At 36.1% G+C, this 19032-nt stretch overlaps 1 protein-coding gene across 2 annotated transcripts in view; it reads right to left on the reverse strand.

The window, feature by feature from the left end:
- LAMA3 (laminin subunit alpha 3) overlaps nt 1–19032 on the reverse strand; it is a 158507-nt gene that overhangs the window by 8595 nt on the left and 130880 nt on the right. For both annotated transcript variants that reach the window (XM_058177795.1, XM_058177794.1), the window contains exons 57-67: nt 16768–16919; nt 16521–16680; nt 12685–12818; nt 10164–10308; nt 7046–7162; nt 5197–5324; nt 3937–4057; nt 3521–3661; nt 3273–3403; nt 2784–2915; nt 1590–1731 (exon numbers count right to left, since the gene is read on the reverse strand). In XM_058177795.1, coding sequence (XP_058033778.1) covers nt 1590–1731; nt 2784–2915; nt 3273–3403; nt 3521–3661; nt 3937–4057; nt 5197–5324; nt 7046–7162; nt 10164–10308; nt 12685–12818; nt 16521–16680; nt 16768–16919 — 1503 coding nt within the window. The remainder of the gene's footprint in view (nt 1–1589; nt 1732–2783; nt 2916–3272; nt 3404–3520; nt 3662–3936; nt 4058–5196; nt 5325–7045; nt 7163–10163; nt 10309–12684; nt 12819–16520; nt 16681–16767; nt 16920–19032) is intronic.

Below are 19032 nucleotides of genomic sequence, written 5' to 3' on the forward strand. Positions count from 1 at the left end.
GTTCTGTAAAGTACATTTCATATATTTACAAATGTAAGTTTTCACACTTCTTGAAATTATAGTCCAATAATTTGGACAATAGAAATGGATATTGTTTGATTTTATGATTGCAAATTAACTGTTATAAGATGTAAGGAAAACATTCACTCTGTAATGATTAAAGCATGTTTTGAAGAATTCCTTTTGTATGTTTGAACAAGCATTTTATTCACTAGAAGACTGTTTAGAAATTGTGGCTATATATACTAGCTTACATGCTTAATTTTACTTTTTTCTTATTGTTTTACAAACTGACTATAGATACAGTTTTAATCAGTAGTGAGATCCTCCCAGTTTAACAACTGGTTTGGTGATCACACAATTTGCATGTGTGCGCAGTTTGAAGACATCTTCATTTCCTGGTTTCTTCGGAGGAGTAACACAGGTGATTTGCACGGCAATCTGCTCTACCGCACGAATCAGCTGAAAAGATAAAGGTCAGAAAATAGCACAGGCAGGTGAGTGGGCCCATCTGAATGTCGGGGCGAATGGTTCACTCCCAGCTGATTGTTGCCCGAACCAGTCCGAACCGGTAGAATCCCACCCCTGGGTATAATTCAATGAACAAGTTATGCTTACTGACTAATGGTATGACTTGTTTGGGAATATATCTTATTAAAGTTCATGGCACTTGCAAATGAAAGCACTGCAAGACAGCACTCTATCAATTTATGAAAATGACTAAGATGTCTTTATAGTTAAAGAAAAAAGAGGGGTCTATAAGGATCTTAAACCATTTGCTTCTAATCAAATACCATGGATATGTATTCATATATCTTTATATGTGGTTGTCCACCACTATCTCCCGGAGTTTGCTCAAATTCATGATCATTGCATCGATGACACTATCTAACCATCTCATCCTCTGCCATCCCCCTCTCCTTTTGCCTTCAATCTTTCCCAACATCAGGACCTTTTCCAATGGGTCCTCTCTTCTCATTAGGTGGCCCCCCAAAAAATGAGTTTCAATTCTAGCTTATGACCGGACTGCTATTTTTCACTTTTATTTATCAATATGAATTTTCCTTATAAAAAAGAAACATTTCATAGCAGATTTATTTATTAAATCCATCACTTTCACTCTCTGAAAGAAAAAGCTGTACTCTGAGATACAAGTGATGGAGGATGTTTCCCATCTCATCTAAAATCAGTGCACAGGCATGGAATACCTATTATATTGAATTGTCTCTAGCTACTCTCCCATGAACAAATTCTGCCTTAATGTTGATAATTTGCTATTCATTACGGGACAATGCTGCAGAGATCATTCTGAAAATATGTGACCTAATTGTACCCCTATCAGTTGCACTTGGTATTTAGACTTATAAACTTTCAGTATCAAGTGAGGATTTATTCCCTCCAAATTTTGGTTGAATTTTACTTCTGCTGTTGCATTTTTTTAATGCTTATAATTTTACATGGTCCTATTGTTTATTTTATGTATTATTTTTCATGATAAAAATAGGTAGCAAATTTTTATATATAGTTGTACTGTATAACAGAACTCACAAAAATTAAATAATTTTCTTTAACAAAACTTCATTTCCAACCTTTGAAGTCTTTGGCTGGTGTACATCTGGTAATTCTTTCAAAAGCATTGGCTTTTGTCGTTCTGGAATCATACAGAACCCTATAGACACATCTCTCCTAACAGAATCGGTTAAATTTTGAACTTGAGCAGGTAGCTGTGAACTAGTATGGAGATAAAAGAATAATGATACTGATTATTGCTTATACAGATTAGTTAAGAAAAAGAACTTGCTGAAAGCAAAGCACAATATGGATAAAGAAGGATTGTAGGAATAACAAAAAAAAAGGCTTATTTCAATATATTCAGAATAAAAGGAAAAGAATAAATGAATTAGCTGTTCATCTGAATAATATGTTAGCTGCAGACTTGGAAAGGGAAGGACTGAAGTTTGCTTTTGAGAGAGGCATGGACAAGAGGTGCCTATTTACTTTGAATTTAAATCTCCAGGACCAAATAGTCTAATCACATGTATATTATAAACTTTCTCCTGGATCACCTATCCTGGCGACCAGAAAACACTAAGGAAAACAGAAACAGTACAACTGATAAAAAATAAGGATGACTGGCACTCTGTAGAATATAGCCTTCTAATATGGCATACTATTGTAAATCTGTTTGGTCATTAAAATCATCATAAAAATCTATATTACACTAAAACTCTTGTGACTGTAACCTTTAACTGGATGAAACGGTATATCCTATGCTTTTGAGTACCTTTTCAACCAAGGTACTCAAAAGCATTAACTTACAGAATGCAGGGACCCATTATTCCCACAGGAGTGAAATTTTGGAAAGTTCTTGCTGTTTCAGTGCTGTTGCACTGCTACTGTAGTCATAGTCATGTGGTCTTCATTTACAACATTCCCTAAGATCTTCCCACAAGTCAATAGGGAAGCAGAACAGAATAACAGAGTTCTTCTGGCAAGCTTGCAGGAAGAAAGGAATCACATGACTGTGGCTAATGGTGGGAGTATGTCAGTGGGTTTGGAGTTGCAACTTCCTTCCTGGGAAGCTTGCAGGGAGAAAGTCAATGGGAAACTTTGCAGTCACAAGTTGCTCCTACACTCATACAATCTCTGCCAGTCCCCCTGCACTTGCAAATATATCTGAAAGGATGATCCAATTGTTTAGTATTTTTAAAAAGCATGTTGAAAATTTTGTGTTCTATTAAATAGATTACCATATATAAACTATGATTATATAATATATTTACCTTTCTATAAAGACATTGGACATACACCCTTCAAAGTCATTCCCACCCAGTTTTATTGGTCGATTCATTGTTTTCCTTTCAGGAGTTACAACTGTTTTTGAGTTAGATGTATCATCAACTAATAACTTCAGCCTAGAAGGACAAAAGTGCATATAAGGGTGAAATTATCATGGCAAAACTATTACGATATCTAAATAATAAATTACTTAATTAGATCATCCCCTTCTAGGAACTGTTACCAAAGTTCTCATCCCACATCACTATGTAATTTGGCTTAGAAGCTAAGTGCCACCCACCTAACACAGTAATTTTGTATTTTGTTATTGATAATGTTGTCATATTCAAAAATACCACTGTGAAAAACAAATCATTCTCAGGATCCAAATCCATTGACGTATTACTTCTAATGCGGTTTAAGCATTCATAACTAAGCATCAAATTAAACAATAAAATTATATTTTGACCAATACAATAATTATTCAAACATACGTATCATCTTCTTTTAGCACTGTTATGTAATGCATTGAACCAGTTTCACATTTTTTGCTAGATTGGATTTCTTCATCAGCCAGGCTTACAATTACATAGCCATTTCTTAGGAAAATGGTAAAATCGGCAAGCTAAAAGGAGGAAAAAGAAACAGACATATTTTTTTAAAATATTGAGATTTTGGATTTTGTAGGAAACCAATTTAACCGTATTTTAAAAGACAGCAAAAGATAATTCATCTTTCTTACCCGTATATTATAACTTAATAGCATTCCATTAACTGCCAATGTCTTAAAACCAAATCCAACTTGGAAATTATCAGGGAATGGAAAATCTTTATCACTTAAGTCAAGAACTCCATTCTTGAAAAAGTTTGCAGTTCTCACCAGCTAAAAAATACAAGTAGATGATAAATACTTTATTTTTAAAACAAAGTGAGTAATCTTTATTTTGCTTGCTTTTCTATTATTTATAACAAAATTAACATCTCTCATATGGTGAGATTTATACATTTCTGGACCATATAGGGCCATAAATCCCATAGCAAGTCTTCTTTTAGAAATTTTAGAGGTATTATGATTAAATAATTTAAAGGAATTATGATTAAAGAATTGTGAATATTATGGAGTAATGCCAAGTAATAAAAGAAGTGGTGATTATTTACCTTCCAGTCATCCGGGCATTTTCTGCTGACACCAAAACTTTCAGAGAGGCTTATAGAACTTTCAAATGTGGTTTTAATATTCATCATGCACCCACGAAATGGTGGTGTGGATATATTAAACCTGCTTTCAAAAATAAGTAAATAACAGCAACCAGCAAACCACAGCTTTAACGTTGATATTATGCAAATCTCTTGTCTTTTGGGATAAATAAGGTACTCTCCATATCAGAATGAATTCCATTAACTATATTTGCAATTGTAATCTCCTCTTTGGTCTAGTATTTGGTCTTGGCACCAGATTAGGAAGCAGGAGACCGTGAATTCTAGTCCTGCCTTAGGCATGAAAGCTGGCTGGATGATTTTGGGCCAATCACTGTCTTTCAGTCCATTTCACAGGGTTGTTGTTATTGTGGGGGAAATAGGAAAAGGAAGAAGTTAACTGTTTTAAGATATTTATAAAAATAATAAAGGTGGGGTAAAAAAAATCTAATCAATACTGTAAATAAACTTTCCAATGGCTGTAAAGCCAGGGTAAAGAATTTATTGAATTTTAATTCTAAGTGTCTATGGGGACTGGACTGTTGAGAATTCACCATACAAGAGAAAACAAACAATTCTTACTCATCTCTAAATTATGTTTGTGTGTTTCTCTTCAAAATATGGTATTTATTCAAAAAATAAGGTAGTTTTAAAATTATACATAGAAAATAAAGAATTTTTTTTTTACCATTATTTATAATTAAATAGGTTTATACCAAGTGCATTTTTGGTACAAAAAAAAGTATACTATGGGAAATTCTGGAATTCACATTTATATTCTAAAACTGTGATCATCCCCCTGAAAAGTGCTTACTTCTTTTGGAGGGAAAAAGTTTTGATTGTGTGTTACCCACAGATCATGTGAACAGCAAACTCAATTTCCAGAAAGAAAAAGCTTTAGTTAAAAATTCTTCATTCCAGCTTAGAAGAAGAAAAGAGTTATTTAATCATCCAGCCGGATGTTCTAGTCTTTCTGTTACCTTATATCAAGCATGAAGATCTTGTAACCTATCAAGCCAAATGCACCTCAGTCACTATATAAAGTTGCTTCTAGATAATTGACAATATCCATACCAGGCATCAATCCCAAACCCAAGAAAGGCAATAGTCTCCAGCTAACCCACAATCCAGAGGCAGGAATGCATTCAGCATAGCCAAGGCCTTAACATGCATCCTTTCCACTCTGCAACAGTCCCTATCTTCAAGATGGTTGTCACTCACCGTTCTCTTAGAGAGGTTGGAATTCCTCCCAAGTAATATGAATCAAAATTAAATGTATTCACGATGGCATATAATCTAAGTTTGTCAACCCCAAAAATATATCGTTTGGGAGAAATGTGTAAAATAACCTGAAACAAATAAAGCAGACAGATTTAAAGCCTTTTGTGGTGTTCATTATTTCATTATGATTTCAACATTTACATTTACAGGTAGTATCTTTATTATTACTAAAATTGTGCCTTTTTATATTTTTTGAATTAGTTTTTAATTATTAATTCAAAGAATGAATTATCAATATACGTAAGAAACAGACATTAAGACAATACTAAAGTACAATTAGCCAACAGCTAATCAGCAAGAGGGGAGAGGAACTGGAAGTGCTCTTTTAAAATAGAAGGTTTTTAAAAGGCCATAGTACAAACTTTGCAAGAAAGATATATTAGCTTCCAGTTCTTGTCTAAAAGGTAGAAAATGTTGATGTGGCCAACAAGCACAAAGCATTTTCATCCCACCCCCTTACTTTCAAATAATGATATAAAAGCATTTCCCTTGAATGACACAGGAGCCCTTTGCATTATGCCAATTTTTTCTGCTAATAGCTTTTATTTTGATACCAATAAGTCCTAATAAAGATTTAAAATTGTTTAAATCTCTAATACCATATAACTGAATGTGGGAAAGATATAAGATAGTGCAGACTCTTGGTTAATATAGTAATAAAAGAATAAATGGACTTTTGCTAAACAATGGCCACAAAATGGAATTTGAAAAGAGATTTCCTGATTTTCACAGATTATCTCAGATTATCTCGTAACTGCTGCCTCCCTCCAGTTCTAAAATGATTCCTGGCAAGTAATTCCTAGGCTTGGATTCTGAGACTGTTCTTCAAACTTGCCTTTCCATCTGTGCAGATGGAACTATAGAGAAATACTTCTCAACTATTATAGAATAATTGAGAACTCTACTTGTGCTGAGAGGAAGGGCTCAGCACTGCCATCCTTTGACTGGAAGTTCCAGTTCACAAACATCGCAGAGAGACCCAGGCATTAGATTTTAATATTATAGGCAGAGGGTACATAAGCAGCTGGGGTAATATCTGCTGGCAGCTAAATATGATGTCTTTGTTCTCAGATCTTCATGAAAACATTCTGCTGCCTGAGGCAAACAATAAGACAGCAACCCTCACCTTTTTATACTAAAAAAACAACAACTGAGCTAGTAGTTAACAGGGTGATGGTTCAACAACCCAAAAATGGTTTTGTTTATTCAGGGGGAATAGGAAAAGGGTTTTCCACCAACTGCTACTGGAGATGTTTCTGCATTGTTGGCTGACCCTGTCCATTTCCTACCTCTGGCACAAACACTCTGCTGAATACTAAATCATGTTTAGTCTTTCCCAAGCTAAGTGTAGATTTCAACTCCTGAAATTCTCTAGCCAGCATGGCCATTGCTGAGAAGCCTAGGTATTGGAACCCACCCATCTTCTCAATACCCAGAAGACACTAAAGCTGGACAAGACTGTCTTAGAACCTTCTCATATCAAGATTCTGATAATATGGAGGCTCCCAAACATGTTAACCCACCTGGGAACCTTTTGTGTGGAGGTGCAAAGCCAAAGTATGACAAATTTGGTGGTGGGACTGACACAGTCCTAATCTCCTACATACTGTCCCCTTATGCTGACATATACATTTGGGAGCAATGCCACATATTTAATTTAAGAGTAAACTTTAAAAATTTCCATGTGTGTATCTAAGATTAATGAAATAACTAGCATATTACAAAGGGGTACCCTGTAAGCATTTTCATAATGATAACAACTCAGATTGTTTTGGGCAGAGAAACTTACCAGTTTTTCTGTTACATTGCTCATGGTTCCATTTGATATTTCTCTCGGAGGTTGTGAATCAACTTTGTATGTGAATATTGGGCGGCCATTTTCAATTCGCAAACTAATAAATTTGTCCTATAATGTTTTATGCAAAATAATACATAAATAGGCATTAACAGGCATATTTTCTTTTATTCCAAATTTATTCCAAATATTTATTCCTAATATTTATATGTTTTCCTAATAGTCTGACTGTTTCAGGTTTCATATTTTAAAGTAAAAAACAAATTGTTCCTTCTTAGGAAGAGAAAGAGTGCTATCCTTTCCCACAGATTTGCTGAATTACAATTCCAAACATTATTGTGCAACAACTGGAGGGTATTGGTGGGAATGACTGATTGAAGACAGTACAATGATCAATGTTCCATTTACTTAGCAAAAAAACAAAAACAAATGACTTAGCACAAAGTTGTGAAAAAGTTACGGTGATGTTCCAAAAACTTCAATGCAGTTGGCAACGTAAGTGCTCAGGAGGTATTACTAAACTGAACTGCTTGACAACGTTAAAATCTGAAAACTGAGATTCAGAAAATACTATGAAATTTAAGTTACATGCACGTAGACTAAAGGAAAACATAAATGTTCCAGCTCCACAGTTTATGGCTATATAACTCTTCATACCATATTTGAATATTTGCTTGTCCAATGTATGTGGTGGGGCAGGCGGTGCATGGGATTTCATATACTCCTTGATTTTCTAACTCAATTTTGTCTTTGGGGTTTCTTAGGATGGTGGATATTTTTCGGTTTGTGCAGAATGCTGTCTTAATGTTGTGTTTGTGGAGGATCTTGCTGATTCTGTCTGTGGTGCCTTTTATATATGGGAGGAGGGCTGTGCCGTTTTCTTGTTCTCTGTCTTGGATTTTAGTGGGGGGTTCTTTTTGGATTAGTTTGGTAATCTTATTTCTCTGGAATCCATTGGATGTTAGTACGTTAGTGAGAGTGTGTAGTTCGGTTTTTAGGTGTTGTTCGGCAGCTAAGCGTTTTGTTCTGGAGATGAGTGTCTTGGCTACAGAGTTGATCTGTGCTGGGTGGTGGTGTGAGAGTGCGTGCAGATAGCGGTTTGTGTGTGTTTTCTTCTGGTAGATGGTGTGTCCTAGGGAGCCATTGGGTTTCCTGTAGACTAAGACATCTAGGAAGGGAAGTTGGTTGTTAACTTCTGTTTCCATGGTGAACTGTATTTTGGGGTGTAGGCTATTGAGGTGTGTGAGGAAGCTGTCAAGTTTTTCTTTCCCGTGTGGCCAGATTATGAAGGTGTCGTCTACGTATCTGAGCCAGAGCTTGGGTTGTGATCAGATTTTTCTAGTGCTTGGGTTTCACAAACTCCACAAACACAACATCAAGACAGCATTCTGCATAAACCGAAAAATATCCACCATCCTAAGAAATCCCAAAGACAAAATTGAGTTAGAAAATCAAGGAGTATATGAAATCCCATGCACCGCCTGCCCCACCACATACATTGGACAAACCAACAGAAGAATAAGTGCACGCATTGAAGAACACAAGAACTCAGTCAAAAAAGAGGAACCAACTTCTTCCCTGGTCCAACACCTTATTTATTTATTTATTTATTTATTTATTTATTTGATCATATTTATATACCGCCCTATCTCCCGAAGGACTCAGGGCGGTTTACAGGCACTTAAAAACACATAAATACAATATAAAAGCAATTAAAAAACTTATTCTAAAAGCCCAATAATTAAAAATATAGAAATAAAACCCAATTTAAAACCCATAAATTTAAAATCTAACTCAGTCCTGCGCAATTAAATAAGTATGTTTTAAGCCCGCGGCGGAAGGTCCGAAGGTCCGGAAGCTGACGAAGTCCGGGGGGTAGTTCGTTCCAGAGGGTGGGAGCCCCCACAGAGAAGGCCCTTCCCCTGGGCGTCGCCAGACGACATTGCCTCGCTGACGGCACCCTGAGGAGTCCCTCTCTATGAGAGCGCACGGGTCGGTGAGAGGTATTCGGTAGCAGTAGGCGGTCCCGTAAATAACCCGGCCCTATGCCATGGAGCGCTTTAAAGGTGGTCACCAAAACCTTGAAGCGCACCCGGAAGGCCACAGGTAGCCAGTGCAGTCTGCGCAGGATGGGTGTTATGCGGGAGCCACGGGGGGCTCCATCTATCACCCGTGCAGCCGCATTCTGGACTAACTGTAGCCTCCGGATGCCCTTCAAGGGGAGCCCCATGTAGAGAGCATTGCAGTAATCTAGGCGAGACGTCACGAGTGCGTGAGTGACCGTGCATAGTCACAGGACCGTGCATTAAAGCCACAGGACACGATATTGACTTTAAAAAGACCAGAATTATCGCCAAAACTGAACACTTTAACAACAGAATAATCAGAGAAGCCATCGAGATAGAAAAACGCCCACACAGCATGAACAAACGAGATGATACCTCCCTCCTACCAGCCATTTGGAAACCCGCCCTTATTGACAAACGAGTCCCTAACATGAGGAATGACACCAGACCCACACTCACGAGGTCCACACAGGATGTCACCACCACACATCCATCGAGAAAGCAGACCCAAACCCACACTGATCATGAAGCACGACCAAGGACCAGAAGCCAGACCGCAGCTGCAACATTAGCCATTTCAAACCCCTCCAATCCATACATGCAGCAGACTGACACCCACTATGAAGATGTGGCACGACCACAAACACGAACCCAAACAACAGCAATGCAGCTCACCAGCTCAAATCCTCCTGCAACTCAGACTAATCTGAGCACAACCAAGCCCCCACCCAAACAGGACACACCCCCATCCAATCAGCGCACAAAAAAACCCCATCCAATTAGAGCACTGCCAAGCTCCCACCCAATCAGTTCAAACCCCCACTAGCAGTTAAAAAGGAAGAAACAGCTGCAATCACACATTGCTCCCAGAAGCACGAAGCTGAAGCCTGAAGATGACGAATGAGACTTCGTCGAAACGTCGCCAAGACACTTCCAATTTTACGCGGGAGAAAACCCGAATAACCAAAGACCTACATACAAACACCTGCAAAAACCTCAGAAAAAATATATATACATACATACATACATACATGAATATTAATTACCTGATTTTCTGCAAAGAACACCAACCCGACATCTGAAGTAGTTTGAATGATTTGTTCATATCTTATGACTTCTGTGTCTGAAGAAGCTTTGATATATGCATAACCTATGCCTTCAAAGTAAAATTCAGCAGATTGTTCTCTGTATCTGAAATAAAGAAACATGCAGGTGAAAATGCTACCATCTTATCAAGCATATTTGATATATCAAGAAATGTTTTAAACAAAGAAAACAGTCAAGCTAAGTGAAAATTGTGTTTCCCCTCATAAGGAAAGAAACTATATGTTAAAGCTATGTCATTTCTTCAGAGATATTTGTTTTCTTATTGTTTTTAATAGTCCCTGTTACACATTTATGAAGTTTAAATAATAGTTTACAATTGGTTTTATGAATTCTGAAATAAAGCTGAGAAGAAATTGCAAGTTAACCAAACTTCTTTATCCTTCTTTAACTGCAGATGAACAAATTTCTTTGAATTTCAAAACTTGCTTCACAAGTTGCCCTTAGCTATTTTTGTTTTAAATGTATTTATTGAATAAGTCACAATTCAAACATCATGCTAAGCACCAGTTCTCCTATCAACAACACGATCAGTGGGTTCTCATAAGGAACATATTAAGAAGCTTAAACATGACTCAAAGAGCTAGCAAGGAATAGTGGCTCAAGGATTGAACTAGGATAGGGAACTCAGGTTCTTCACTTTCAGCAACTAAAGTTCCCTGGGTGACTTGGGACCACTTACACAGTGTTTCGGTATCCCAGTGCAATGGGAAGGGGGGGTGAATTAAAGAAAAAAGTGCTGTATAATCCTGAAGAAAGATGGGATATACATCAGATAAATAAAATACAATAGCAATTCAACTTTGATTTCAAGTGTGTGGATCAAGTTGCTTCAGTAAGAAACCTTTAGCACCTGCACAAAAGTTAATCAAAGTCTAAATCTATTTGAAAACACCTACTTAGCCTGTCACTTGGAAGCAATTCAGCAATTCAGTTCAAAGTTTTGAAAAGATGACTTGATCCAATTGCTTATGCACAGTCCCACCTAACATATTGTAATGGCATGTATGAATGATCTTGGAGAGACAGAAAGAACAGCTGTAGACTAGACAAGGGTCAGATAAGAGGTAGCTCAGTCAGTAAAAGGAATGTATGTATGGCAAAAATCTCAGAAGGAATGCTCCTTAATTTCTTGGATTGTAAAGGTGAGGGGGAAGAGATGTATTTTCAGACTTGAAAGATTCACTTAATGTAATCTTATAATAACGATAGAACTAGAATTTCTGGGTGTGTTTCTCATCTGGACTATCTCGCAAGGCTGGCCATATGAAACCAAAAGCAAACATACTATTGCTTAATGCAACGTGATAGCTCAACCACAGAATAAGGAAAGTATCAGGGAATGCACATAATATTTTAAAGTAAAGCTCAATGAGAATTGAAATATAAGATCTATAAATGTGAAAAAGAAGTTTGGCATACACAAAAGAAGTTGTGAATAAGCTTAATTGTTGTTAGTCTAATGCAGGGGTCATCAACCTTTCAGACCTCAGGGACCACTAAATTCATAATTTTAAATCCCGAGGACCACTAATATGATTTTTTAAAAAAGATAAATAGTATTTAGTGCAATATAAAAATGCAAATAATTTTTCTGTGAACCACCAAAATTTTCTCGCAGACCACCAGTAGTCCACGGACCACTGGTCTAATGTCTAATTTCTTCTGCTCCCACTGACTGCATTCTTCAAGTGGTAATAAAATGCCTAGCTAATGCCGACCCATATCATGCACTGGTTTCCGCAGAAATGAACCTAACCCAGAGGCATTCATAGGATTTACCTCTTTTATAAAAAAAGACAAGAGCAGCACTGTGCCATAAATTCCATCTCTTTAATACATGCACATATTGTCACAATACATGTAGAAAAAGGTTAACTGCATCACGTTGGCACCATGCATTTTTTGTCATTTCTTCCATGTGACTTTACACTAATGCCATTGACTCCGTCTCTAAGGTATGACCATTGGAGTCAGTATGCTCTGAAAGATATTCTGAAACTGTCATCTCAGGATGCCTCAGTCAAGGACTCCAGAGGGCACTTAATTTACCCAAGCTCAAACCTACGAAGAGCCCTTCATTATTAATTCTAATCACTTCTCAGAAAATACTTCTTTGCCCTTTTTGAGAGGTTTACATAGTTTCATCACGTAGATCCCCAAAAATGATAATAACCCACTGAAAACTTCAGCTACCTATATTTGACCTTAAAGATAACTCATAACACCTTAAATAAGTGGAGGGGAATATTTTATTTTAGATCAGATGCTGATAGGTAGAAGAACAAGGAATAGCATTGCTGTGTACTTGACTAACTTACAATCTGAATATGATTTTAAAAGATACATAGAAGTTTTTGAAAGCTGATAATAACTATCCATATTTGAATAAGAGAAATAGAATGTGCTTGACAATATTCCACATTGATAATTTTCTAAAGTACATTTAGGAAAAAAAATTACCTCCTGCATGGTTGCACTGCAGTAGTATTAAGATTAAAAGTCTTCTTGAAATTGTACAGACTGAAAACTCTGTCATTTAAGCTATCTAATTCAATGCAGCCTTCATAATGTGGATAGTCCAGTACCCTCGGAGGCTGTAAAGAATAAAAACACTCTTCAAAAAATTTTTTCAATAATGCTCAGTACTGTATAAACATAGAAATTGCAATTGTCATGAGATTCTGTGGCCTCTGATACATTTTCATCATTGCATTACACAGACCCAACCATTACAATTACATTCGGAATTCCATATCCTTAAAATTATAATTCTTAATTAAAAGAACTTAAAAAGAAAGGTTTTGGCTTTTAAGATTTCAAAAATAACTCAGAATATTTGGGATTTACTGATTCACTGAATGTTCGCCTTAATAATTAAAAATCTCCTTTCCACACAACATTCCTCAATTCCTCCAATCTATTTTGAAGTCAACCATGCAGTTATAACCATTCTTCAGAATAAAGAAAACAGGCAGAAAAAATCTTGAGACAATTGGTGTTTACTCTTCAGCAGATCAATAAGTATGCAAAATCAATTATCCCCTCAGTGTCCCATCTAAAACTACTGCAACAAAACCCTGTCATTCTGTAATGCAAATAGAAAAGAAAATAGATCATGAGCAGAAAGATTTAGTACATATTTCTCATGCTGGCACATTTCTCACAGAGATAAAGATTTGGCTCTTAACTTATCATCCTTACAATATAGAAAACCTGTGAAAGTAGTGTGATATCATGTCAAGTTTGCAATCAAATATTTCTTATAAAGCCTCTAGCCATGGTTATAAGCTAGAGTAATAAATGAAGTGGGAGAAACGGGATAATAAACCCCAAAGGATGGCAACAAACACACCAGGAACAGGATGCTGAAGTTGCCTTGAGGGGGGGAGGGGCAGAATTTGAATATTCTAGATTAACCAAAATCTCTTCACCATGACTTCATATTCTAAATAAAACAAATACAGTTAATAGCATGCTCTCATTCACAAATGAAGTTGGAATGGAAATTTTGAGCTCAATTGTGGTTATAGGTTTAGGACTACTTGTAATCTAAGCATTGCATTCATGTTAACACTGTGTTGAAAAATGAAAGAAAACAGACAGTAGTCCAGCTAATAATATATGATATTTTAGCACCTTTTTTTTACATGAGATGATAATTTTTGATTATATCAAACAGCAAACATGAGAGTTTTTTGGAATGTAATTGAGATTCTAACTAGCCTACTGATGATAAGAGATGCAAATAAGCCTCATAAGGTGTGTTATTGTCTCTGTGATAAGGAATAATAGAATTCTTGGTTGCAAATTTATGAAAAATATGGTTAAAGAATGTTTACTAGAATATACAAAGAATCCCACAGTTTACATTCATCCAAGTAGCAGATAGATAATTTTTAGGTTGATCAGATTAGCTTTTCTTTGAAAAGATTAAAGTTACCCGTATATACTCGAGTATAAGCCGAGTTTTTCAGCACGTTTTTTGTGCTGAAAAGCGGCCCCCTCGGCTTATACTCGAGTCTACATCTCGATGTACTTTTAAAAGATACTGTATTTTTGATAGATGTCCAGCAGGGGGCGCTGCATAATAAAAATGAGCGCCGAACATTTTGCACTTTTGCACTTTTATTGTTTTTCGTTCAAATAAATATTCATGTTATTTTACTTGGCTCTATCTTTATTTTTTACATTGACCAGTAGCTGCCTCATTTCCCACCCTAGGCTTATACTCGAGTCAATAGTTTTTCCCAGTTTTTTGTGGTAAAATTAGGTACCTCGGCTTATATTCGGGTCGGCTTATACTCGAGTATATACGGTAAATATTGGGAAAATAATGAAAAAAACTAGTAATTTATCCGCACATTATTTAAAATAAGAAAAACACAAAATGTAATTAATTTACACTTTCTCACTAGTATTTTAATATAAAATACATAATTTTGTGATGATACGGTAGATCAACAGCAAATGAGTAATATTCTGAGTGAATATGATATTCAACTGTTACCACAGGATTGTGCAAGAATTTTGAAAGCAGCTATGGAACTTAAAAAATATTTGAGACAATTCAGCTGGTGAAAAGCAGAAAGCCTCCAGCCTAGATGGTTTCCCTATTAAGTGATATAAATATTTTATAGTTATTTTGAGCCCAGTATTATAAGAGGTTTATACTAAATAATTTATATATGATTAATTGCCTTGATCTTTTTATGAAGCTTATATAAAGTGAATTTAAAATCGTAAAGGTTCTAAATTCTATGGAAAGTATAAACCCATATTATTAATTAAGGTAGACATTATTAACTGTTTTGTTGGCTGGATTATTGCAGTGAGTGTTATCATACATAATTTATCCATCTCAGTCTAGATTGATTAAAACTAGACATCAGACAATTTACATTTATTAATAGATATTTTGGACGTAGATTCTGCTGCATTAAAATTTTTAGAAGCTGAAAAGCTTTTGAAATGTTTCAGATTAATTTTCTAATGATCATCAATTGTGCTGTAAATGTTGTACCTTGATGAACGTATCTTTTCTTTTATGTACACTGAGAGCATATGCACCAAGACAAATTCCTTGTGTGTCCAATCACACTTGGCCAATAAAAATTCTATTCTATTCTATTCTATTCTAAAGCAAGTTACATGTGGATGTGGATTTCTACCTTCTTTAATTATATGGATTGCAATTATATTTGAGAGCCCGTTTGGTTTAGAGGTTAAAGGCTAGAAACAGGATCCCATGAGTTATAATCCTACCTTAGGCATGAAGCCAGCTTGAAGCCTATCTCTTAACATCCTAGAAGAAGGCAATGCCAAGTCACTTCAAAAATGTGACCCAGAAAACTCTGCGAATTGTTTATGTCCAAAGATAAATAGTGCTATTTTACTTGAAAGTATATGCAGAATCTGGAATAGTAACTTTAAATCAATTATTTTATAATTATTATTTTAAGGAATTTCAATTTCAACAGACTTTCTTTTTTGCCTAATATACCACAGTGGGAAAATAATCAGCTGAAGCATGCCTTAAAGCAGGGGTGTCAAACTCGATTTCATTGAGGGCCACATCAGGGTTGTGTTTGATATCGGAGGGGCTTGTAGGCATGGCTGGGGTGGTCATGGCCAGCTCAACATCACTTGTGTCAGGGCACCTGTTGTGGCTCGAGCATTCTGCCAGTGAAAACAGGCTCCCAAGTTCCATTTTTGGCTGCGATGGCCTCCTGTAACCCTCTGCCAGCGAAAATGGAGCTCCATTTTCACTGGCAAAGGCACTGCGGGGCAATCCTTCACTATTTCCAGGGCAACCCCATAGGCCAGAGGTAAGCACCCTACAGGTTAGATCTGACCTGTGGGCTTTGAGTTTGTCACCCCTGCCTTAAACAGTTGCTTGATGTGGTTTAAGAAACTTAAGTATTCTTGTTTTTGATGAAGTCTGTTTCTGAAACCAAATTGATTTTATATTTATATTAAAAAAATGTGATAGTTTTGACAAATCTATACATTCTTTTAACCTTTTTCTATAACTCCAAAAATCAAACAAATCATGGAAGGTGACCAATTTGTTCCATTTTCAAAATTTTGCTCTTTGTTTCAAAGCTGGGACATGGAATTTGATGAAAAATAAACAACAACATAACCTTTCAAGGCGTATCCTTCAGTGGAGATATTATTTCCAAGTACCTTTTTGTAAGAACAGTATGGTAAAATTAATGACAGAAGCGTCATCTGTTGGATTACAAAAAATAATGATTTATTTTTTCTAATATTCACATGAGACATAAAGCTATTACCGTAAATTCGGGTGGATATCCTCCCACATAGAAGACCACTTTGTCAGGATCCAAGTTAAGAAGAGTGTTACTATTCCTGCTGGGATCTTGAGGTTCGTATTTGGCTGACAAATCTGAGGGTGCAGCATGCTTGTATGCTAATTCTGCATACTGGTAAATTCTAGAGAAGAAGAAAAATGCATACAACTGAAAGTCTTCCAATATGAGTGCAAAGTAATTGGAAAGGATCTATTTTAAGGGTCCATACCTCTTAAATGTGACTTGATCCAAAGCTATGTCCCTAGTGGTTTTCTCATACAATTTTTCCGTTACTCGTATTTCATTTTCGGAGCCTCCTAGGTTATAGGCGCAAATAAGATGACCACCACGAATAGCCATACCGATATAATTGCTGGAACTCTGAACATGAAAGCTTAAGTTAATTCTTCAGACAACTGCTATATATTATATAATCCTTTTTTAAAAAAAATAATCAAACATAACACCTACAAAGGAGGAGTATGCCAACAACATCATCAGGGCGGGGACTTGTTTTCAATTTTTCTCAGTCTGCTGCGATTTTTTTTATAAAAATTGCCTCATAAGCTTGTGTTCACTCTGGGACAGAAGTTGCCTTAGAGATGAATTTAAATTCAGTGTAGATATTCAAGGCAATTGGATGGTACAAATCCTCCAAAGAACTCTGAATGGGTGTTTATAATCCTCTAATCTGATAGAAATTTCTAGCCCTCAAATTCAGGATTCTGTAAAGTAAATCTTTTCCACTAATATATAGTATAAGTAAACATGCATACACAAATGCACACATAGTAAACCCTGATTAATAGACTAATAAGTGAACATTTCAGCCAATGTCCTTTAAAAGGTTAATCAGATTTATGTATGTCTAAAATATTCATATATGGTTCACAATACATGGAAAACACACAATGTCCAAAGCTTCATATGAACAACAGGGTTAAAACATCTACATTCTAAGTATCAGTTAGAAGAATTATGATAGGATAGGTAATTAACACGAATAATTCATGACAGTACATATTTGATGCTTTTAGAAAGTAATTATGTGGCTCCTTTGACATAATGACAGGAGCTTGGCTCTATTTTTAGATATAACTCTATTTATTTCCTTCATTAAAGATACATTTGGAAGATAATTTTGACCATTATTCAAATGATATATCTCAAATTGCAAATGTCGGGTAAATAATTTCTTGGGGTGGAGGAAGTCATAGAAAAATATGGCTATTAATATTTTAGATTGGTTTATTAAGGTAAAGGTAAAGGTTCCCTTCGCACATACATGCTAGTTGTTGCCGACTCTAGGGGGTGGTGCTCATCTCCGTTTCAAAGCCAAAGAGCCAGCGCTGTCTGAAGAGGTCTCCATGGTCATGTGGCCGGCATGACTCAATGCCAAAGGCGCACGGAATGCTGTTACCTTCCCACCAAAGGTGGTTCCTATTTTTTCTACTTGCATTTTTACGTGCTTTCGAAACTGCTAGGTTGGCAGAAGCTGGGACAAGTAACAGGAGCTCACCCCATTACACGGCAGCACTAGGGATTCGAACTGCTGAGCTGTCGACCTTTCGATCGACAAGCTCAACGTCCTAGCCCCTAAGCCACCATGTCCCTTATATTGGGACACGGTATATAGCGGTATATAGATATATAGCCTTCCACTCTTTTGAATCAACATATTACTTTATTTGTTGGCCTTGAGACATCATTTCCATGTTTATGTAAGGGTTTTCTTGGGCTTGTATATCTCACCAGTTTTAGGCACTAAATAATTAAAAAAAATGGTTTATTATTTAGTGCCTAAAATGGTGAGATATACAAGCCCAGGAAAACCCTTACATAAACATGGAACTGAAGTCTCAAGGCCAACAAATAAAGTAATATGTTGATTCAAAAGAGTGGAAGGCTTAGGATTTTAAACCTGAGTCTGCCAAATAAACATAGACATTAATTACTGCATTTTACAGTAAACTGACATTTTGCTTACATACGATTTCTTTCTTGACAGAGTGACTCCTTTTTTTAAAATTCTGGAACACTTTTCAGTTTATGAACTTTCTATTGAACTAATCAATATTGATTGCTATTATTTCATTTGATCTTCAAGGCGTGTATTTAAACATTAAGCTTAATGATTTTCCATATGTAATATAATATTATTTATTGGTTGTTTTTTTTATTTTTTTATTTATTTTTGTTTACATTTATACCCCGCCCTTCTCCGAAGACTCAGGGCGGCTTACAATGTATAAGGCAATAGTCTCATTCTATTTGTATATTTTTTTTACAAAGTCAACTTATTGCCCCCCCAACAATCTGGGTCCTCATTTTACCTACCTTATAAAGGGTGGAAGGCTGAGTCAACCTTGGGCCGGGCTCGAACCTGCAGTAATTGCAGGCTCTGTGTTCTAATAACAGGCTTCTCTACTGCCTGAGCTATCCCGGCCCCCCTGTTTTCTTTTTCTTGTTTTGTTTGCTGATTTTTTTTCCTTTT

Source organism: Ahaetulla prasina, chromosome 3 (genome assembly GCF_028640845.1).
Source record: "Ahaetulla prasina isolate Xishuangbanna chromosome 3, ASM2864084v1, whole genome shotgun sequence".
In the NCBI taxonomy this organism is placed as follows: domain Eukaryota; kingdom Metazoa; phylum Chordata; class Lepidosauria; order Squamata; family Colubridae; genus Ahaetulla; species Ahaetulla prasina.